The sequence below is a fragment of the Chiloscyllium plagiosum genome, chromosome 12 (genome assembly GCF_004010195.1).
Source record: "Chiloscyllium plagiosum isolate BGI_BamShark_2017 chromosome 12, ASM401019v2, whole genome shotgun sequence".
Classification (NCBI taxonomy): Eukaryota; Metazoa; Chordata; class Chondrichthyes; order Orectolobiformes; family Hemiscylliidae; genus Chiloscyllium; species Chiloscyllium plagiosum.
The window spans coordinates 22,222,108-22,246,104 of NC_057721.1; the positions used below are offsets into that span (position 1 = coordinate 22,222,108).

The 23,997-nt window shown below is 39.6% G+C and overlaps 1 protein-coding gene across 1 annotated transcript in view; it reads left to right on the forward strand.

Annotated features, from left to right (window-relative positions):
* Nucleotides 1-23,997, forward strand: part of LOC122555067 (cilia- and flagella-associated protein 47-like) — a 451,312-nt gene that overhangs the window by 179,696 nt on the left and 247,619 nt on the right. Inside the window, exons 39-41 of the mRNA XM_043700727.1 lie at nucleotides 4,507-4,657; nucleotides 5,346-5,434; nucleotides 12,685-12,798. Coding sequence (XP_043556662.1) covers nucleotides 4,507-4,657; nucleotides 5,346-5,434; nucleotides 12,685-12,798 — 354 coding nt within the window. The remainder of the gene's footprint in view (nucleotides 1-4,506; nucleotides 4,658-5,345; nucleotides 5,435-12,684; nucleotides 12,799-23,997) is intronic.

The following is a 23,997-nucleotide window of genomic DNA, read 5'->3' on the forward strand; positions in this document are numbered from 1 at the left end:
TGCTAAATTGCCCGTAGTGTTAGGTGTAGGGGAATGGGTCTGGGTGGGTTGCGGGTCGGTGTGGACTTGTTGGGCCGAAGGGCCTGTTTCCACACTGTAAGTAATCTAATCTTTATGCCAGTGAAATAATGCTGAAAAATCCAGTGTAATCAAATGGGAAGTCCAATGGTCCTTTTTTGTTACTTTCTTTTTATTTTCCTTTATGGATTTTGACTTCACAACTGCCTCTGGTAGGATATTGCTTCTCTTAACTAGCTCGATATGTGATTTTTTTTTCTCTGTGTTAAACATTGTGGTCGCACACTAACTGTTTGATGAGAGGAAAGAACTCTCTGGTGTGGGAACACCTTCGCATTTAGATTTGATATCAGCAAAACTGTGCGTGCAGTTCATCTCAATCTTCCCAGTGAAGAAGTCTAGTATTTTGACAAATCCATGCAGACACTCTGAAGCCTGCTTCTCTTCAGTGAGAAAGAACATAATTTACTCTCCTTGGCATAAAGAGCCTAGTCACCTTTCTTTTGCAACACTAAATGGAAAGCTGTTAGAAATTAAAGATATGTCTTATTTCAATTTGAAGGATATGAATTCAAAGAAATTCATAGCCATAGTCACCTTTACAGTCATTGACAGTGCTATCCTTGTCTGTCTCTGATGCTGCAGGTCTATCTGTAAGAGGTTACAGATGGCACACGCGCTGTCACTGTTGGAAGTAAAAGAAATACTCCATGATGACCCTGGGTGGATAAGGATTTAAGCCACAAAATAGACAAAATTAAGCCACAGACATAAACCATTCAGCCCCTTGAGCAAACTTTACTATTCATGAAGATCGTAGCTGGTCTGTTTGTGCTTTGAATTCCACATTCTCATCTACCCCCATAACCTTTGATTCCTTTGTCTAAGGAGGATACAATTACAACATTTAAAAGGCATTTGGATGGGTAACTAAATAGAATGAGTTTAGAGGAACATGAACTAAATGCTGGTTAATGGGACTAGATTAATTTAGGATATCTGGTCAGCATGTACGAGTTGGACTGAACGGTCTGTTTCCATGCTGTAAATCTCTATGACTCTGGATCTATCACCTTTGTTTTTAAAACATTGAATGACCCCACTTCTACCACCTCCTAAGGCAGTGCGTTCCAAAGTTGCACAACCCTCTGAGAGGAAACAAATTCTCCTCATCCCTCTTCAAGAAGAGTGACACTTAATTTTAATCCCTAGAATCATATGCTTCAATCAAGTTGCTTTTCATTCCTCTGAACTCCAGTAAAAACAAAGTAAGATACTCCAGTCTTTCCTCTTAAGTCAGCCCACTCATTCCAAGTAAGAACTGCAGATGCTATAAATCAGAAACAAAAACAGAAGTTGCTGGAAAAGCTGAGCAAGTCTGGCGCCATCTGTGAAGAGAAATCCCAGTTAACATTTCAGGTCCAATGATCCTTTCTCAGAACTGAGGGTCACCAGACGAGTTAACTCTGATTGCTCTTCACAGACGCTGCCGGACAAGCTGAGCTTTATCAGCAATGTCTGTTTTCATTCCAAGTATCACTCAAGTATACCTCCTCTGAACTATCTCCCAATCATTTATAATTCTTTAATAAGGAGATTAAAAAGTACACAAAATTCAAGATGTGGCCTTACTAGTGCTCTGCATTATTAAACATAACATCCTTACTTTATAGAATCATAGAGTCATATAGCATGGAAACAGACCCTTCCATCCAACCAGTCCAGGCCGAACATAATCCCAAACTAAACTATTTCCACCTGCCTGCTTCTGGCACAATCCCTCCAAACCTCTCCTATTCATGTAAATAGCCAAATGCCTTTTAATTGTTGTAATTGTACCCACATTCACCATTTCTTCACGTAAACCACCTTCTGTGTTAAGAATTTGCTCATGTCTTTTTTAAATCTCTCTCCTCTCACCTTAAAAATGTGCCCTCTAGTCTCGAAATTCCCCCATCCTAAGGAAAAAACAATCAACATTAACTCTATCTCTACCTCTCATTATTTTGTAAACTTCTATCAAGTCCCTCAACTCCTACTCTGCAGCAAGAAAAGTCCTAGCCTATCCAGCCTCTCTTTATAACTCAAACCTTCCATACCTCGCAACATCCTGTCAAAACTCTTCTGAACCCTCTCCAGCTTGATAATATCTTTCCTATAACTGGGCGACGAGAACTGTACTGTTCACTTCCTGTCATTATGAAAGATAACATACCACTAGCATTCTAATTTACTTGCTGTACCTGTCGACTCATGCTGTAGAACCCTCTGACCTTGGAATTCTGCACCTCCATTTAAGTAAGACTCTGCTTTTTCAACCTTCCTGCCAAATTGAGCAACTTCACATTTTCCCGTATTATACTCCATCTACCAGATTTTTAGTCCATTTGCACAACCTATTCATATCCTACGAAAACTCCTTGTTTTTCTTCACAGGAAACGTTCAAAATATCTTTGTGTCAACTGCAATCTGAGCGACCATGCCTTCACTCCTCTCATCTAAGTGATTGATATAAATTGTAAATATTTGAGGCCCCAACACAGACTCCCATGGGACTCTAATCATTCACATCCTGCCAGTCGGACAAAGATGAATTTATTCCTTTTGTCTGCTTCCTGCCAACCAGCCAATCTTTCATCTATGCTAAAGAAGTAGGGTTACAGGACCCGAATTGTAAACTCAGCGTTGTCTCCATAGATGCTGTCAGACCTACTGAGTTTTCTGGCAATTTCTGTTTTATTTCTACCTATGCTAATATGTTTTTATTTTCTATAAAATTAAAAATCACATAACACCAGGTTATAATCCAACAGGTTTATTTGGAAGCACTAGCTTTCGAAGTGCTGTTTCTTCATCAGGTGGTCCTGCTCCACAACTACCTGATGAAGGAGCAGCGCTTAGAAAGCTGATGCTTCCAAATAAACCTGTTGGACTATAACCTAGTGATGTGGGATTTTTAACTTTATTCACCCCAGTTCAACACCGGCTCCTCCAAATCATTTATTTTTTGCAATAATCCTCAATGTGCATCCTACCAAATGCCTCTCAAAGTCCAAGTACAATACCTCTACTGGCTCCTCTTTATCCACAGCACCTTTTATTTCTTCAAACAGTCAAAGGGTCTGGAATGCATTACCTGGAGGTTAGTTGAGGTGGGTAAGGTCACAATCTTTAAAAAGTATTTAGAATCAGAGAATCCCTATAGTCTGGAAGTAGGTCATTTAGCTCATCGAGTCCACGTCGACCCTCCAAAGAGCACCCCACCCAGACGTTGCCCCTCCCCTATCCCCATAACCCTGCATTTCCCTTGGCCAGTCCACTTTATCTGCACATCTTTGGTATGTGGGAGGAAACCCATGCAGACATGAAGCAAATTTGCAAAATCCACACAGACGGTCACCCGTGGCTGGAATTAAACCTAAAGCTCTTGGAATGTCATGATATTCAAAGCTATGGCCCTAGTACTGGAAGGTGGGATTAGTGTGGATTTTTGGCAGTATAGATTTGATGAGGCAAAGGGTCTCTTCCCTACGATTGAATGATAAGTCTAATAAATTGGCTAAAATTAATTTCTTCTACATGAAACCACACTGACTTTTCCTCATTTTAATGTTTTTTTTTAAGTCATAGACTCTGTGGCAATAACCTCTTTAATGATCAATTCAAACACTTACCCCATAATTGGCATCAAGTTAATTGCCTAGTAGTTTTCCGTTTGCTGCCTCACTTCTTGAAGAGAGGGCTGTATTTGCTAATTTCCAGTCTGAGAGAACCAGAATTTAGGGAATTTTAGAAAATTAACACCAACACTTTTACTGTCTTATCAGCCACCTCACTTTAGATTGTACAATGCAGTCCATCTTGACTTGGAGAGCTGCCAGCTGCCAGCAATTCTTCCCCTTCTCCTGCACCACCCACATGTTTCTTGATCAGGACATGGCAACTTCTAGACTTGGAAAGCAGATTCACATCTCTTGGCTGCACAGGGGTTGCTTTGACTGTTTCAAAATGTAACTTTACCTGTTGAAACTTAGACCTAGTAGAACAATTTTTATTAAAGCTAGCCCTGTACTTGGTATCTTCAATCCAAACAAGTGTCTTTAGGTTGGCCTAAACACCTCAGCTAGCCTGTTTGCATACTTAAGGGACCTGAGGTAATTGGCTTTCAATTCTACTATAAAATAGACAGACTCTTTTGATTCTTGCTGTTTTGATTATTACCTGAATTAGATATGCAATAGCACTCACAATTGCAGACCCATTGCAAGAGCACATTCCTGACATTTGAATAAAACTGTCTGTGAGAAATTAAAATTGAAATTGAAACTGAGTCCACAGAAACAATCATATTGGCATTGTCTTCTGAGTATGTACCAGTGGAATGAGCTTTTCCCAATATTGATGACATTTTGAATGCCCCATCTATGATTTTGTGTACATTATATTGGTCAATTTGACTGGAAAATGTGAACATTTGTTTTCTACAGGAGTCATGTTGATATCAATGTAGAATTCACAAGTCGGTTCTTGAAGCCAGAACAAGCTTTGCTAATTTTTGTATCAAGGTTGAGGAAAGGAGTAGCAGCCGCTACGACTACATTTTTACTGACCTCACGAATTAATGGCATTAATCCTACTGTAAGTGAACACTAGTGTATGAACTTATATGTATGCATTTATTTAAAAATGTTTGGGACCTTTTTTGATGAATCTCATTGTTCAGTATAAATAACATTGCTTGCAAATTGAATGATGCTTTCTAACAATGTGACATTGTTAATATTTCATTTCATTCATTGCACTTAGAAGCAATTTTAATTGGTTGTGACTTACCATGTGATTGACATGCTCAGCATTTGTTTGATGACAGTGATAAGGACAGCCAAGGAGGAAGATTGTTTATATGATTCCTAGTAATTGCCTGACATTTTCAATTGCAGCTACTACTATTGATTTTTCAACTGAGCTTGGGTGGGAAACTGTCCTTGGTAACTGCTGCTTTTTGAGTCATGATCATACTGAGGAAAAGCATCATTACACATTTTGAAATACACCAATTCAACTCATTATTTCTACTTTTTACTTTTTTTCTTATAATTCATTTACTTTTGAGATTGTGAAAGTACCTTGTTAATAGCAGAATGGGCTAACATTATCACTGGTCACGTTTTGTACCGTCATCAACTCTGTTTTGAGAAATGTCTCATTTGTGCAGTGTTTATACTTATCTTGTTGAGCACAATATTTTTATTTTATCAGTCAATTTTATATAATTGTGCAAAAGCTGTTGCTGTTTGAGTTCAGTTTTCTTCCTTCTAATTTTCAGGATACTTTTAAATGTGAGTCTCCGTGCTTTAAGCAGAAAAGAATGCAATTCAATATTTCCAACCCCTTAAATGTAAATGGACTTTTCAGGTATGTCTAAATTGATAAACTACAAACATCTAAAGTAAAAGTCATCTGATAATTTGATATTCTAATGTATAAGGAAAAATATCTTTTTCCATGGCAGGAATTTGGTGAAAGTGAGAATTCATTGCAGAAGGGAAAGGAGATACTTAATTTTACTTTTTTCCTGCCTCCAGTGGTTGGTGTTTTTCTTCTGTCTGAAAATGTGTTGCTGGAAAAGCACAGCAGGTCAGGCAGCATCCAAGCAGCAGGAGAATCAACGTTTCGGGCATGAGCCCTTCTTCTGTCTCCAAGCTTAGATACCATAACTTATTATTACTTAAGTAAATTAGTTACTTAAACTAGATACACCAATTAACGAATAGAACCATTAATTCAATTACAGTAACTAAATAAGCCAATGATTAGAATATAATCAGTTCAAATATCTTATCAAATAAATAGTTAGATAGCCAGGTAGTGGTAGTATGTAGAAAGTATTGTGATTCTAGACAGCCACATACAGTCATAGAGTCATAGAGATGTACAGCATGGAAATAGACCCTTCGGTCCAACCCGTCTATGCCGACCAGATATCCCAACCCAATCTAGTCCCACCTGCCAGCACCTGGCCCATATCCCTCCAAACCCTTCCATTCATAAACCCATCCAAATGCCTCTTAAATGTTGCAATTGTACTAGCGTCCACCATTTCCTCTGGCAACTCATTCAATACCCGTACAACCCTCTGTGTGAAAAAGTTGCCCCTTAGGTCTCATCTATATCTTTCCCCTCTCACCTTAAACCTGTGCCCTCTAGTTCTGGACTCCCTGACCCCAGGGAAAAGACTTTGCCTATTTACCCTATCCATGCCCCTCATAATTTTTAAAATCTCTGTAAGGACCCCCCTCAGCCTCCGACGCTCCAGGGAAAACAGCCCCAGCCTGTTCAGCCTCTCCCTATAGCTCAAATCTACCTGCGACTCCACTTTCAAGGAGCTATGAATCTGCACTCCAAGGTCTCTTTGTTCAGCAAATATCTATGATAAGTATCTGTAGCTTGATAAACTCAGCTTAGATCTGGAGTTCCAGCTACAGATATTGAACAAATAAGGAAGTTACTTGGTCTCTTTGTTCCAAGAGAACTTTCACATTGGTGAGTGGTGAGGGACAGCGAAGCTGCAACAAAGAGTCAGGCAGATATGGAGATCTAGAATGCAATGATGGAAGAGTCTCAGCCCTCAACAATGACCAACAGGTATGAAATACTTGTTTCCTGTATGGATGAGAATAAGTATTTCAGGGTGGATGGTGAATCTGACACGATGCAGGAGGCCATTAATATGGGGGAATGAAAAGGAATGTGGCAGTGATTGGTGAAAGTGTAGTCATAGAAATAGTGTTCTTCATTGCTGTGACCAGAGGTTTCAAAGGTTTGTTACACTGTCTGATACAAAGAGTAAAGATATATCTGTGGCTCAGGATGCAATGAGAGAGGAAGGAGCTTGTTAGCATGGCTTATGTAGGAACCAATGACATAGGTAGAATGAAGAATGATGTTCCAGTGAGTTTAAAGTCCAAATCAACAAGCAAAAATTGGAAGGTAATATTGTCTGGATTTTTATCAAAGTTGTGTGCAGTTTGGCATTGCGATTAACACAATAGAAGTTTAATTGTGTGGCTGGCAGAGTAACGTAGGAGGCAGGGTTTCACTTAAAGAACCAATGGCATCAGTACAGTTCCACTGGGAATATCACCAAATTGGGCCCATCGTTCCAGTGTTACACCCGAGACAGGAGATGGAGCAATAACCTAATAAGGGTTTGGGGCTGTGGGGAAATGGTGCTGATGGGTCATGATGTGACAGGGAGACTATCAAATGAAATAAGGCATTTGTTTCTAAACAGATGTCAGGGAAAATTAGTCAAAATTGAGATCATATTAATGCTTATCAAAATGACTGATTTCACAGAGCAAATTAAATCAATCAGTAGCATACATAAATTTAACAGGTGTGATTGAATGGCTGTTGCAGAAATAAAGTTGCAAAGTATACCCAGGTTGGCTACTAAATATTCAAGGATGCTGAACTTTTATTAAAAAATGGCAACATGGAAAAGAGGGATGCAGCCTGATAATAAAGGATGGGAAGAAAATCAATACAGAGGAAGTAACTTAGAAAATCAATCAGTCATTTCATTTGGATGGAGTGAGGAAAAGGCAAAAGGCAGACAACATTGATGAAAATCTTTCTAAAACTCCTAATTATTGTTGAAATGCAGGGCAGAATAAAAATCAGGAAATTAGAAGATCATGTAGTAAGTGTAATAAACTAATTATGAAACTTCAATCGTTTTATAGACCAGGGACACCAAATTTATAATAATAGTCTTAGGGCTACATAGATATAAGAATGGTTTTAAGGTCAGTCCGACTGCCACATTTCTCACCATAGCTCATGTCAATCAGACTTGTGGTCTTAAATCTGAACATAAGATCTCAACATCTCAAATCTCTGTAGCTTTGAAGGACAAATTGGCTCGGTAGTTTGGGAAAACATATGAAAAGGAAACACTAAAAGAATGAAGCCATAATTTGGAATAAATATACCTATTTTATTGGTCAAAAGCCCCACAGTAATAATGGGCTGACCGCTGTAATTAGAGTTGAAGCCCAGAAGGGGAAAATAAACTGGCCCAGTTGAAACAGTTGTGAAATATGTTTTGGGTCCAGTTCAAAATAAATTGATCCCTTCACTCTTGGGTTAGCTATATCCAATTGCGAACAGTTGGTACTCTTTACTGGTCATTTTGTGTGTGTAAATATTTGATCCTTGTTGCTATGCAGTAGAATTTTCTGATTTGAAAACTATGGGCACTGTTTGCTGGCTAATTACTAGTTGGAAACAGTCATCACTAGCCAGCTTTTCCCAGCGAAAAAAAACTGGTATGTCCCCATTGAACCTAGCGTATTGGAAAGTAAATTAGGGGACTTGCCATGAACAAATTAAGGCCTCGTACATCATCATCGTGATGTGTGCAATTTAATGAAGAAACCAAATGAGAGTCTGACTGTAGCAACAAGCTTCAGATCTTAATTTGGATAACAAATGAAATCAAATGTTAATTAAAACATTTACAAATCATATTAAAACATATGCCCTTTAGAAAATTCATTTATAACTTAATAGATCTACAGGAAACACTATTTCCTGTTAAAGTCCTGCACTTGATCAGATATGTAGTTTCCATTTCTTTGTCTTTTTTGTCACATCCTCCGCCCTTGGCCCTGAGGTACAGTAGCACACTGGAGGGCAGAGAGAGGAACAAGACATAAGTAAGGATTTTCATTGAGTTTATCCAGCAAAGCATAAAGGATGTTCTAACAAAGTTACAGCACAGTTTCAAAGCAGAAGCAAACATGTCGCCTAAATGAACTACTCTGATATGTTTCACACTATACACTTGCACCTCCCTTGTTTTCTCCTGGTCCACAATGTTGGCTAGTAGACTCCTGTTCAAAGCTTGCTTTGGGTCTGTCTCACCCATGGTTTTGCTGTCCTGATCCTCATGAAAGTGAGTGGGTTAGGCTTTGTGGGTGAGTGAGGGAAGCTGGGCAAGCGGCTAAATGAGGTTGCCCAGGTAAAGTGGATCTTGATGTTTCTTCAAATGATGTCCTATTGTCTGTTGAACTGAGGGATCCTTTGTTCAACTCCATCACCTTGCTCTCTTCCTCTTCCATATCGATTTTATCCTAATTCTAACATCTGTAAAAAAGATGCAAGAGCATAACGATTAGTTCCTTAACTGGCCAGTGTCTACATACCTGCAGGACGTTGTGGAAATTTAACTGTAGCTTGAACTATATGGACATATATCTCGGTCTTTCTGTCTGTCTGTCTCTATTTTTCTGTTACTCTTTCTGACTCTGTTTCTCTCAACACCAGTCCCAAACCCCACCACTGACTCCTCTCTCCCCAGCCACACTGTATGCTTGTTGGAAGTTTGATATTTAAATTTAACTGCCCCTGTTGAATGCTATTTTCATAGGCTAATCAGCTCAATGTGTCACACGCATTGTCCGATCAATACACAGCTGAAGTGGTTAGTCTGATTTTAAGATGGGGAATAGGTTTCAAGAACGGGTACTGAAAGCACAATGAGCCATTGAGGTTCCCCACATTAGGGGCCATTCCAGGTGGGAAACTGCTTGACAGTGCCATCATTTGGTGCTGTTCCATTCCAGATCTTGCTCTCTCTGTTTCTCCCCGGTAGTTTCTGAGACTGTTGTCGATAAAGCCCACCTCTCTCGTTCTCTCCTAGTCCACGATGTTGGCTAGTAGACTCCTGTTCAAGGCTTGCTTTGAGTCTGTTTCACCCATGGCTTTGCTCCCCTGATCCTCATGAAAGTGAGTGGGTGAGGCTGTGTGGGTGAGGGAGGGAAGCTGGCCAAGCGGCTGAGTAAGGTTGCCCAAGTAAAGTGGATCTTGATTTTTCTTCAAGTGATGTCCTACTGTCTGTTGCCCACTGCTGAACTAAGGGCTCCTTTATTCAACTCCATCGCCTTGCTCTTTTCCTCTTTTAGATCGATATTATCCTAATTCTAACATTCACCAGCATTTAATAATACCAGATGTGTAAAGTCTAGCCATGTTGTCAATGACTAGTATGGTACATTTCCCAATACCTTTCTTCAAGAAGCCTGTTTCAGTGCAGAAATAAGTGGAGTGAAGGGACAGGAAGGGAAGATTACATTAAAAACAGAATTGGCAGCGCAGGAAACTTGCACCAAGAGATTCCAGGAAACCGTGTTCTAAGCATATTTATTGTGCACCGTTCAACATGTGGAGATTTTCTATATATTGCCAATGACGTTGCCTGCGTAATTTAGTTTTATACAAAATAAATTAAAATAGAACAAGGATTATACATGCACATCTAATGGATTTTCATTTTGAAAATGCACATTTTTCCAGCTCATATGTACTGTGTATACTTGGAATATTGCAGCTTAAACACAAGTGTCATAAAATCTGTAAATCAGCCACCCAGTTCTGGAAAGAAATAACTAATGTTCATGTATGAGCAATACTACCCATGTAAAAGGTTACAGGGGGCTTATGCAACTCCAGAGAGTCAATCATCAATTCCCAGGTTAACTGTTCCCAGTAAACCACGACCAGTTATGGCTGATCGAATGATGTGTGGAACAATTAGTAGTTGGATTTCCAAGTTGTTCCCAAAATGTATCTGCTTTCCTAGTTAGATACGGTAGCAATTTTGAAGTAGTGTCAATTTATTTTTCCTTCTGGAAGATAGCATTTGATTAAAAGAACAGACTTACAATATCGCCAAAAAGAAAAGTAATACGAAGATTGATAGGACTTTAGAATTCAGCAACAAGGTTGATAAGGAAATAAAAGTAGGCAGGCTGCAACTAGCACGATAACTCCAAGATCAGTATTTGAGTCTAGAAATTTGCAGTCTGTACTAATGGCTTAAATGAGTTAACTATGTGTGACATTGCCAGTTTGATAATAGAAAGTTAGGTGTGAAAGTAAGCAGTGAGTAGGATGCAGAGAGAATGCAGAGGGATAATGACAGATTGGGTACATAAGCAAGATCATAACAAATAGAATTACAGTTTGAAGTGTGAAAATATTCATCCAATTATTTATTAGGTGAAGTAATAAAGCAGGGTGTCCTCGAATAGTGAGAGACTGGAAAATGTTGGCATTTCAGGAATCTAATCGTCCTTATACAATGGATCACATTAAGTTAGCATGCAGGTATAACAAGTAATTAGAAAGGCAGAAAGTATATCAGTTTTTCTCACAATGATTGGAGAGGAAGAAAATATTAGTACAATTAAACAGGGCACTGGTCAGCCTACATCTGAAGCAGAGCATTCAAAGAATTTTGGTGTTCTTCATTGAAAGGATATATTTGACCTTGAGGGGAGACAACCTCGTTTCAGGACCGCTGATTTCTGAGATGGTGATTATCCAATGAGGAGAGATTGAGAAGCTTAGGTCTAAAATTCATTGAGGTTTACAGGAATAAGAGGTTGTTTAATTGAAACTTAAAGTTCTTAAGAGGTGTTAAGAAAATATTTCTCTAGCCTGTTCATTTAGGATTTAAATGAGGAGAATTTTTTGATTGTGCATCTTTGGAATTCTCAAACTGAAAGAACTGTGGATGCTCAGTCACTAAGTACATTTAAGACAGAAATTGATGGAAGTTTGTGTACTAACAGAATTATGGTACATGGGGATAATACAGGAAGGTGGAGTTGAGGTAATGTCGAAGATCAGCCTTGACCTTGTAAGTAACAGCAGGCTCAAAAGGTCAAATCACCCATTACTGTTACACTTGTGTTCTTATATAAAACTTTTTGCTCAGTGCCATCTAGGAATGTATATATTTATATAAAGGCTTAACTTTTTTTTATAAATCATTTTCACAGTGGAAATTATCCAAGTATTATTGAAAAATGACATTGTGATACTTGTATCAAAATAATTTTTCAAATTGATCTGCTTAATCTGACAAAATTAATTAAATCATCTATAACATTTTTCCTTATTTAGATCCAAGACAAAGCAAGACAGCTTTCTTTATGAATACAAAGTTATTAACTATTCAGTCATACTGCTCCTTCCACACATTTGTCCCACTCATTCCTCTTTTGTACCTACATGGACAATTAATTAATCTATTAACCTCAATCATCTACTCAACTACTTGCTATATGGTCAACATATGTCTATTGAAGATGCTATAGACCATCATTGGTGTTAAATATAGCTTGCTAATATATGTAGTGATTAATTGCAAAAAATTATGAATTTTCTAAATAGGGGAGGAATATCACAAAAAGTATTTTTGACTATTATAAGCTTTAACAAATTGCTTGTATCAAATTTTATTACAAAAAAGTCTGTTTTCTGTGTCTTGATAATAAGTCATATTTGCTCACCTATAGCAGGTAGTTTTTAAGAGTGCAATGCTTTGGCTTGCAAAGAAAGGAGATAAAATGTCTTCAGTATTTTTTCTCCATCTTCCACTCTACCTGCAGCAGAAGAGTCATCGGAATCCTGGATCAATGGCCTGAACAGAAAAGTTTCTGTACCTTTGTTGCAAAAGTTACTGCAGATGAACAGAAGAGCCTCAAAATTCAGTTACAAAATTTTTTGAGTTCAGTCTTGTATTTAGGTTTTGAACGATTATGGAGATAGTTGTGAATATTTTACCCACACAGTACTGTTTTCTTTTCTAGAGTAATTTTGATGGAAACCCGGATCAGTCTTTTTAAGACTGAGGATTTTGCATGCATTGCAGCCTTACTTGACAAAGTGAAGATGCAAAATCAAAAAACTAAAGTAAGGTTTAGGTAAGTTTAAAACTAAATTAGATTGATTAATTAATTGATTTGCTTGTCCAATGAATTGCTTTTTCAGTTAAGACACTATAACTAGGAAGTCAAAGGTTAAATTTAATTCTGTACTTAATATTGTTTTCAAGTCATTGCCTCACTAAGGGTTATATAGAGTGGGTATTACAATCATGATCATACCAACTAAGAGTTGGGACCTGCCAAACATCTTCCACGCTTCTTGGAATGAGGTAAATTGGCCAGTTGTGGTACATTCACGAACACTCTGGATGAAATCTTGCATTGGAGTAATCTATGGATAAAGGAAGTCCTTCCCTATTCTGTGTGGTCCACTATCATGAGGAAGTGCATTTACTTCCTGATGACTATGTCTCGAATTTAAGAACTTCGAACAAAAAAAGATTCTTGGATATGTATGTAATGGCAGGACTAGCTTTTATTGCCCATCCCTAAACATTGTTGAACCAAGGGTTATGAATTGGATAGAATACAGTTACAAATACAAATTGTAAAACTAGTTTAGCTTTCTGTGACAAAAGTAAGTGTAGCGGATACTGAAAGTCTGAATTAAAAACAAGAAATATTGGAAATACTGAGCAAGTCAAACATCATATGTGGAGAGAAAGAGAAGTAAATTTTCAAGGTAAGAACATTTCATCAGAATCTATCTAACATTTAATATCCTGTTGCTTTACTTGACCGACTCTTGGGATCAAGAAGGGATTCTATAGAGCTTTAGCCAATGATGGTTTTTTTTTCAAGAAACTGACCAAATTGGAAGACATCCTGGATTTAATAATCTAAGGAGGAAATGTGGTCAGTGAGTGTCTTACTTCTCCAGATGTGACATAGAATATGGCATTCATTCTCGAGACTTCAAACAGCATTGGCATTATAAAACTGAGAACTTTCAGCAGTTTGTCACTGTGAAACGTTTACACATCACCCGAGTTGTAGAGATGGGCAATCTTACAGTGTGTTGATTGTTTTCTCTCCCATGATTCTGATAGACATTGCAGTATAAATGTGGGCATTTATGTGGGCACCATCATACAGAGCAGGTTGCTGTGCCTGAAGATAGCCCAACAATATACCCAGTATACACAGTCCCATCTGCATCTACATTGAGTACATTCTCTCTCCCTTTTGTGGTGGTATGTGCATGTGACACCTTTCGATGGAATTGATTTTGTTCCTGAGTTCACTGATTAATGATGAATGCAAATGAAATGGTTGTGTACTCCATCAGCTTTGCAACAGCAGGGTGTACCGTCTGTTGTGGGAAAGAACCAACATAGTAGAAAAGTGCTTTGAACAAATTGTTTTCAGATTCCTGTTGTGTCTTTGTAGGTGGTCATAGAGTTTAGAGATCTACAGTTCAACAAACGGCCCTTTGGTCCTTGACATCCAAGCCAGTCACAAACAATAACCTGACTATTCTAATCCCGTTTTCCAGTACTTGGCCCATAGCTTTGTGTGACTTGGCATTGCAAGTACACATCTAGTGGTTTCTTGGCACATCAGCATTGGATCTGTAGAGTTTACTTGTTATTTTTCTCTACTTCAGAGCTTTTGGACTCATAAAATGGTACTGATGTGGCAAACTCTGGCAATGCTGCTTTCTGTCTTTCTGGCACAGTTGACTTGAGAAACAACCTTCAATTATTTTTGTTTCGATTTGACATGTTGAGTGAATTACCAAGGTCTTTTTCCATAGTTAGTGGATCCTAAGTACAGGGCCTAGGTTTAAAATGAGAGAGAGAACATTTAAAAGGGACACAAACTGTAACTTTTTCAGGCAGATTGATGCGTATGGAATGAGCTGCTAGAGGAGGTGTTGGAGACTAGTAAAATTACAACACTTAAAAGGTATCTGGATGGGTATATGAATAGGAAGGTTTTAGAAGGATATGGGTCAAATGCTGGCAAGTGGGACTGGGTCAGATTGGGATGTCTGGTTAGTGCAGATGAGTTGGACTGAAGGGTCTGTTGTCATGCTATATGACTCTATGTTCAACATCACCGAAGTCTCACTTGGTTGCTTGTTGCCAAAACATGTGCAATATTGATCATTTGCCTTATTTGCTTAGTCTGTTGGAAGAGAGCTGATTTGCTGAGATTAGTTTATGGCGGCAGAGTAGGATGCTTCACCCAGAATGCCTCTGCCCTGCCTGTTCTTTTTCTTTTCCTTTTCTCTTTCTTCTTAACAGTCCTGGAGCAACATGAGGGGAAACATGACCCGGAACAGCGCAAGGGGAAGCGTGACCTGGAACAACACGAGGGGAAGCGAGTCCTGGAAAAGCACGAAGGGAAACACGTCCTGGAGCAGCGCAAGGGGAAGCATGATCTGAACAGCATGAGGGGAACCGGGTCCTGGAGCAGCACTAGGGGAAGCATGACCCGGAACAGCATGAAGGGAAGCATGATCTGAACAGCATGAGGGGAAACGAGTCCTGGAGCAGCATTAGGGGAAGCATGATCCAGAACAGTACAAGGGGAAGTGAGTCCTGGAGCAGTGCGAGGGGAAGTGTGTCCCAGAGCAGCTCAACTTATCTTGGTGCAGCTGAATGTGGGTGCAGAGTGGACTGGAGTCTTGGAGCAGACGGGACAGTTGTTGGACTGGAGTCTGGCACAGGTGGTCAGACCACATGCTTGCCGAACTGCTGCAATGTAATATCAATTTGAAATCCTTTACCGGACTTCAATGTCAGTCCTTTAACTATGTTATAACTATCTTGCCTTCTAACTATTTTTAGACACTGTAAGTAATGCTACTACTTTTCCTTTTATTCCTCTTTTGTATCGAAGATTTGTACCAAGGTACTTGTTCCTAAGATGGCGTCATTAGAGACAGCCATTGTAAAAACATGTACTGGAGTACATGTGACAATGCAGGATATCCTATTCCATTCTATTTGTGGTTATAAAATGGTTGTGTACCTTTTGCATTTCTGTTACATCTTGATAGGTGTAAATGTCTCAAAATATCTTCTGATTTTTTTCATCAATGCTCATTGATCTATGATAGATTGATATAGACAAAAATTCCTGATCAGTAGTACAGTGATAGTGCCTGATCAAAAATCTGGCATCAAGTTCCTTTCAAAGAAAATCTTCTCTATTGATCTGAGATTAAGTTTTTTTCTTCAGATAGTTATTTTGGTGAGAACAGAGTGTGGATATCCTGCACACCTTTTTGTTGCTTATCCCAAGCTGCAGTACCACTTGTGTGTCTGTCACCAGGGCGCAGTTGAATTTTGCTCCCTCTTAAAAACTGAACTTAAAATACGATGCAATCTTTCGAAAGTAGACAAAGATCTTCCAAAAGCTTGATACCAGGAAGCATGGTTTCCTATTTCTCAGCATCTTCATCATCCCTGTGAAGTTCTAAGAAAGAAACAAAAAAATTTAGTAAGGAGCAGAAGTTCTGCATGTGCTGTTCAAACATGGATTTCTTTATTTTAATGCTAGTCTCCTCCTGAAATAAAAGCATTAAGTGGAGAAAATCCAATGTTCAATGCACAGGAATCAGTATGGAATTTGGTTCTGCAGAATTTAGTTATTTAAGTCAATTAAGTCCTGTCTAGCTTGTAGTGCATCATGCACCAAAGCACTGTAAAGCACAAGGGGAGCTTCCTTCTCCTCCATGTCCTCATCTTCCCCCTTGGAAGACTGTTCCTATTGACCTAACTTCTCTGCATCTAACACACCATATGACTAGTGCCTGTAGAAAGGCAGCGCACAGCACAGCAGAATGATTGGGCCCAATCTGGCTAGGTGAGATTGTAGCAACCCCTCCCCATCCACCCCACCAGTTCAAGCAATGGAACTGCAATTTCAGTGGCCCTTATAGTCTGCTGCACCATAGCCCTGGTCAAAGCACAGGCAGCATTCTAGCTGGGTTTCACATCAATTAATACATTGCACAATGGTGTCATCAGCCATGATTGGAGAGGGAGTCCTTGTCCCACAGTAAACAACCTTGTAATGCTTATGCATGCTCAAATAGAGTAGGTAGATGCGAGTCCTGTAGGATGTAGGAGTCATGGCAGAGACCAGGCTAGTGGGCACATACTTCCAGGAAGTAGAACTGGTGATCACATGTCACCTGAACATTAATGAATGTTGTTATATGGTCCTCTCAGTGCCATATAGTAGTAGTGGCACCTTGCACCTGGTGAAACCAGTTATGTTCCTGAACTTCACTGCCTGAGCTGTTGCATTGATCTCTTCATGGGAAACAAGATAAATCAGTGTGATTGTGCATAGATGGCAATGGTCGCTGTCCTGATGCGTTTGGGAGTTTGCAACTACACAGGTCATCCATTATTCCTTGGAAGGAGTTAGTTGTATACAAATTCAAAGCAGCTTTTGTTTTCATAGATAATGGCCTCCCATCCTGCAGCCCTCAGGCCTTACTCGAAAAACTGGCATAGTTTTATCACAGTGTCCCTGGAAATGCGGAGGCTGTGTCAACATTGTGCTTTGCTTATCACCAAGAAATAGATTTGAGGGCGAAATACCCTGGCTCTGCTTTGTCCCCAGTGCATCTGAAGAGTCCTTTACCTATGCCCTTCACCTGAGAACTGTGTGCTCCTCAGCCTCAGCTGCAGTTTGCAGCCTCTCCAGGATTCATTGTTGAATCTGTTTCTCCTGCTTTTACCCTCCTAGCACAATAGCCACTGCAAACCAAAGTCATATCTGTAGGTGGGTTCATGGTTCCTACTGACAAGGACATTTGTTGAGAACACAAGAAACAGAACAGGTTCTTAGCTCAGGGAAGGATCAGTGCTCACATACCTCCATACACACGTTCCTCCATATAATAAGACATGCAGTGCCCCAATAACAAAAGCCACATATGGAGTTCTCATGCCTCTTGGATAGCTACCTAGGTGGTCAAGATGCTACATTAGCTGAGTGAGCCACACATTGAGAGGACAAAGGCATAAATTATGCACTTTCAGAATGCAGCTACACTTCATTTGCAATCATATCACAGAGCATGTAAAATATTTGCAATGGAAAAGTGATTGGAGTCCAAATACTGGTCACAGGCAATACCCACCATATCATTGGTCTTTACAAATTGCACACAGAGATCTCAATGTAGCAGGTGTTAGCACCATCCCATGTCTCTTGGGATTGTTCCATGTATGCTGAACCCTTTTCACCCTCGTTGTACATTAACTTTGGAAATTCTCATTGCAGGTAGTAGCATCCATCATTGTACTGTCAGTGCAGGTGTAGTGGGGATTGCTTCCTTATCCCACAGTGCCATTGGAGGTATCACAAGTACTGTACTCATTGTGGCCAGAATCCAGTTCTTTTAAAGTGGATCGTGCTAACACCAGCTACATTGAGATATCTGTGTGCAATTTTCAAAGGCCAGTGATATGGTGGGTAGTGCCGAGGACTAATATTTGAACTCCAATCACTTTTGCAGTGCAAGTATTTTACATGTTCAATGATATGATTGCAAATGAAGTGTAGCTGCATTCTGAAGGTGCATAATTGATACCTTTGCCCTCTCAATGTCCTGCCTCCAGCAGAAATGGCTCCTGAGCTATTTCCCATCAACCTGATATTGATCCCATCCACTTTGGGCACTGACCCAGGCAATTTCTAGTCGCAAGTTGCTTTAAGGAATACCCCACCCTAGAGTCTCCATGTATCCTTTTACCTAGCCCATTTACGCTGATGAGTCCATCATGTGGAACTGTGCCTACAAGTTTTTTTCTTTGCTTGTGAGCCTTGAGTCTCAACAGTACACTTTAATGATGACCACTGTCCCCTGTATACTCCTCCTGTGAAGCCACAGTGGTAGTCCAATCCAGTCCAATCTGTACTGCTTACTCCCCTTGCACTTTGACTTTCACCCTGTCAGTGATCGTCTCCCCACCTTAACACATGCTTCTGCTTCTCCCCACCCCAGCCTTGAGTGGCTCCACCCCTATTGCAGTAACCCCTTGCTCACTTATTCCCCTTCCACCAATCAACATATGGACTGATTACGCTTCAGTCCCATGATTGATGAACACACAGCCGTAAGAAAGGAGTATCCAGACTCTGGACTGCTGCACGTGTAGCTCCCTGACTAACAATATGCGATCCTCCCCACTGATTTCAATGGCCCTACAGTGTTGAATGTAGCCTGTTCCCTGGACTATAGCTGGATGTATTGCCTGACCATGACTACCCTAAGTGGACGACTGACCATAGCTCTGCCCCTGGCTGTGTGCAGATTCTGATCTTGACTGACAATATTGAGGCCACCTGAGTGATAGCAGCCCTCACCCTCTTGACTTGAATGAGGGCTATCTCAGTCATAATTTCAGACATAGCCATTTAGTTGAAAAATCAAGCACTGCGTTTGCCATGCAGGCAGCTGGGACAAGCTATAGGTTTAAGATTGAAATCTCACTGAGGCATACCACAAGATGCCTGTCCCCTGGACTGATCAGTGCTGACAAACATAACAAGCAGACTGACTAAACAGTAAGTCCACACAGCAATACTGTGAGCATTTAGTAAAAAACCGAAAGGACTGCAGGTGCTGTAAATTAGAAACAAAAACAGAAATTGCTGGAAAAGCTCAGCAGATCTGGCAGCATCTGTGGAGAGAAATCAAGTTAACGTTTTGGGTCTGGTGAACTGAGGAATTTGTTGCTGTAAGCATTTAGGCTCTGGCTGAACTGCTACCACACTGGAAGCCAACCACGCAAGGTAAGGCAAGGTAGAGGTGCTGTGAACATCCAGCTAAGCGCTAAGTGAGTGACCACTGAGAGACCAGTGTGCAGCCCTGTGATTTAGTTTGGTCCAGTCCATGACTGGGTGCAAGACCCTGCGCATAATATGCCCTTGAAGAAACATATCACTGCTAGTTACCGGTACAGCCTGAAGTGTAATTTTACACATGTGGATGGGTGAGGTGACATTAGTATTCTGAGAGGCTGGCTGAAGTCAGATGCCAGTGTATGTAGACATAAGGTGTGTGAGGCTGGTATCCTGGAGTGTGCATTGACATTTTGTTGCTGGTGTCAAGGGGAAGCAGTGAGCTGGTGTTGACAGGCTCTGAATCTTTTACTGTGAATTGTTAATGTCCAGTTCCCTTGTGGCAAGTCGTAGAATAGGAAGCTCCATATTTAATGAGGTAAGATTCGCTGTGAATGAGGTTGTTAAAAGCAATAATCCTCATTAATAGGCATCTCAAAGCTGGCTAGCAAGAATGTTGACAACTAAAACTTTGCTTGAATATGCAGCCATTTGCTCCTGACATCAAGAAAGGTGTCACCTGACTTTTCACAAAATTATCCCCCATTATTATCTCAGTTTCTGTCATTGATAGGTCTCTTTGGCACAGTGGTAATGTCCCTAACTCTGAACTAGATGGCTTGGGCTAAGGTCCATCTGCTCCAGAGATGTATTATAGCATCTCTGAACAGATTGATTAGAAAATATCTAGTCCATGTTGTTCAGGTCCCAGAAAGTTTCCACCCTAAATTTGTGTTGTTCTTTGATATTTCAATAATTTATTTAACCATTCTTAGGAATTGTTCTGTTCTTAATGGAAAAGAAATTGTGGTGCTTGCAGCCCAGTCTTTAATATATGTGCATTCCTATATTTTGTTTCTCTGCTGTCAGTCTATTTTAAGTAACTTCCTTCTGAGAGGTGTTAGTAAACTTTGGGCACTGTAAGTAAAATAGGTGTAGGACATTATTGTTTTACATGATTATAGCTGGTACTGGAAATAAAGAATGGTGTTGTTTATAGCTGAAAGTGTAACAGTTTTGAAGTGAAAGAAAAGATACTGCAGTTGATGGGATTTACAACCCAATAATTGATGCCTATTATTATAGACTAGTATTGTAGTCTGCTCATAGTGGCTGCTGGTGAGTTAAACATCAGCGTTATCATTGTGCACCAGCTTTTTGACACCTGGTGCAATTGTGTTTTTGTTGCCAATGTCAGTCTAACATTAAACATACCTAACTTGGAAAATTAGACTCCTTTTACACCTGAAAGAAAGAGGGAAAATAAGGAGTCCTGTTGGCAATGATTAAAATTGATGCCGAAAATAATACAAGTTACAATAATGTGGTTCTTCTAACATAATGAAATGTCCCAAGGCACTTCACAGGATCATTATAAAGCACAATTTGATATTGAGTTGCATAAGAACTCACATAACAAATGTTCAGAAAAATTATTTTAAAAAGTACAAAGATTTAATGAGTATTGGAATAGGTGAGAGGAAAATAAAAGGTCAACTTCTCAATAGCAGTAAAAATCATTGAAACAAATTACTTATGTGCAGACTATAAAATATCAGATCTGTTCTGTGTAATTTGATGGAAATGTCTGGGGAAGAAATTAAAAATGACAGACGTGTTAAATCAGTTGCTTGCAGCCCAGTGTTAACCTCCACAGATGATGACTACAAAGATATTCCAATTACAGGCATACTAGTTCAAGTAATCTGTAGCATGTAAAGGGCAGTGGTACATTTGTCATGGATAAACTCACACCATTAAATGTAAAGGGTAATTGCACTGCACAATAGATGCTTGGTCATTGTCAAGCAGATTAGTTTGGGGTAATAACAGGTACAGTACTGGTTGACACATTCTGATCCCCCGATGTTGGACACAAAGGTTTCCTGGCAAGTAACAGCTGTAACCTAATGCAAATAATTGCAGAGTTCTTTACTTAAGAGTGGAGGGAATAAACAGTTGTTGTGCATAAATGGTGTTACAATTGTTCAGGGTCAAATAGAAAGAGTCTGAACAGTCTTGTCGCTACACAAATCATGTTCAACTGGTGTAAAACAGTCATTATCAAAGTCAATAGAATGTTAAACTACATAACCAAAGGAGGGTGAGGAAATGGTAACCAAACTATACAGCACTCTGGTTAAACCACATTTTGAATACTGAATCCTATCTGGTAATTGGTACATAAGGAAAACATTGAAATGCTGAATGTAAAACGGAGAGTGCCCATAAACAAAAACAAAAAATTGCTGGAAAAGCTTAGCAGCTTTTCTGTGGAGAGAAATCAGAGTTAATGTTTTTGGTCCGGTGACCGTTCCTCAGAATACCCATGAGACTGGTCATTGGTTCATAGGATCTAAGATATCTACAAAGCTTGCAAACACTTCAAATGTTCAGTTGGGAAAGAGCTTCCAGAGATGATCTTATAGTGGCATAGCCATTAGTAAATGGTAAAGGGCTTGCTTTATTTCTTTAAATTCAAACATAGGAGTAAGACCAGGGGATTATTTTTATTCATTCATGAGATGTTAGTGTTGCTGGCTGGGCCAGCAGTTATTGCCTGTATCTGGTTGCCAATCAGAAAGGCAATAATTTTTAAGACTGCTACATCTTTTTTTACTCAGAATAATTTATATTGAATGTATAGCTGGCCTTCCCAACCCTGCTTTGCTTTGATTTTAGGGGTGTCAGGAGTGGCACCTATTGTGACCGGTTGAGGCCTTTGAGCCTTAATGTGTCAAAGTAGTGGCCTCATCCTTTTGCCACTCTGATTTTGATGAGCGGCAGGAGAGGCCGACAGCTAAATTGTAGCCTGACAGGTTTAACCCTCTGGACTTCAGGTATGTGAAGGAATTGAATCCTTCTTTCTGTGCTCCCTGTGCCAATGGGAGATCCCCACCCCCGCTTCCCTCTGCATTGTTTTGGCTCTCTTCGATCACTTTCCTAGACCTCCCCTCCCCCTCCCCAATATGCACACACTCACTCACTTACACTCCTGCACACTCCAACATTTTCCTTGATCCACCTACTGATTCTCCCCAATTCCTATGACTGCCTCATAACTGGACTGAGTGGGTTGTCTTATGAGAATAGATTGGAGAAGCTAGTCATTTTTCCACTGGAATTTAGAAAAGCAAGAGGTGATTTGAGTGAAGTATGAATGGTTTTGACAATTTTGGCATGTAAAAGATGTTTCATCTTGTGGGTCAATCCAAAGGGTCCCCCTTGCAGGATAGAGACAAGAGAATGTTTTTTTCTCTCTGAGGGTTGTGAGACATTACAACTCCAGGAAGGTAGTGGAGATGGTTATTTCATGTTTTCAAGACGGAGATGGATGAGTTGTGGAAGGAAATCAAGGCAATCAGTGGTTGAAAGGATTGTTGAATTTGAAACACAGAATAACTATCCCCTTTGATGGGATGAATGGTCTACCTCAGATCCTATTTCCTATGGTCATAAACTAATTAAAGGGCTGTTACCTGAAAAACTAAAGCACAGCAAACAAACCAAGTGGAAGCAGACTTTCCTTGAAATTTACTCTGGACTTTGAGAGGCTACCTCAGTGAATAATTCACTCCATTGTGTCCTTTCAGACGCAAGGTGATCAAGGTCTCTGTGTATGAAAGCACAGCAGCCTCCCTTATCATCTGTGGATCAGAATTACAGTCATGTTGCAATAATGTAATCAGAGCCTGACATGATATTTAAAAAAAAAACACTACCCTCTTTTATGCTGAAAAGAATAGGTTAAAATTACAACTACAAAGGGGCAGAAGGATTAATAGGCTAAGTCACAGTGACCATTTTAAAAATCGGCATTTTCATGTGGTTTCTTGTCAGTTAAAGGTTAATCTGTTTCAAAGAATCAATGAGACAGTGCAGTGAAGTTTTGGCTCTTACCACATGAATTGCTTCACTTGGTTCATCTCATTATCGAACAGCAGCAGACAACTATAAGAATCAATGCTGACTGTGCAGCTTTCTGAGATCTGAGCTGCTCACATTACCTCGTCTCTTTCCTGAGATTATCTCATGATCCGACAGAAATCCTTCAGTACAAAATAAGTTCAAAATCTAGGAACTTTGAAAGTACAGCACTGAGGAGAAAAAGAAAAAATACATGTAGAGGTTTTAATAAATTCACATTTACAGCAATGGAAAGAAAAGGTCTGATCGCATCTAATATGAGAGTGTGATCAGCCTCAATTGACTTAAGCAAAAAATAAGAGAGCTACTACCCTTACAGATTAGTGAACAGCAGTAAAGAAATTGTGAAAATGAGTTGTATGTAATTTGCAGAGGTTCGTAATAATAGGAGTCATAATAATGGAGTCCTTTAATTACGCTGAGACAAGCTGGCATAAGCCAATGTTTGTCAAAATAGAGAGTTGTTTCAAAAATGCATGAAGGACTATTTCCTTC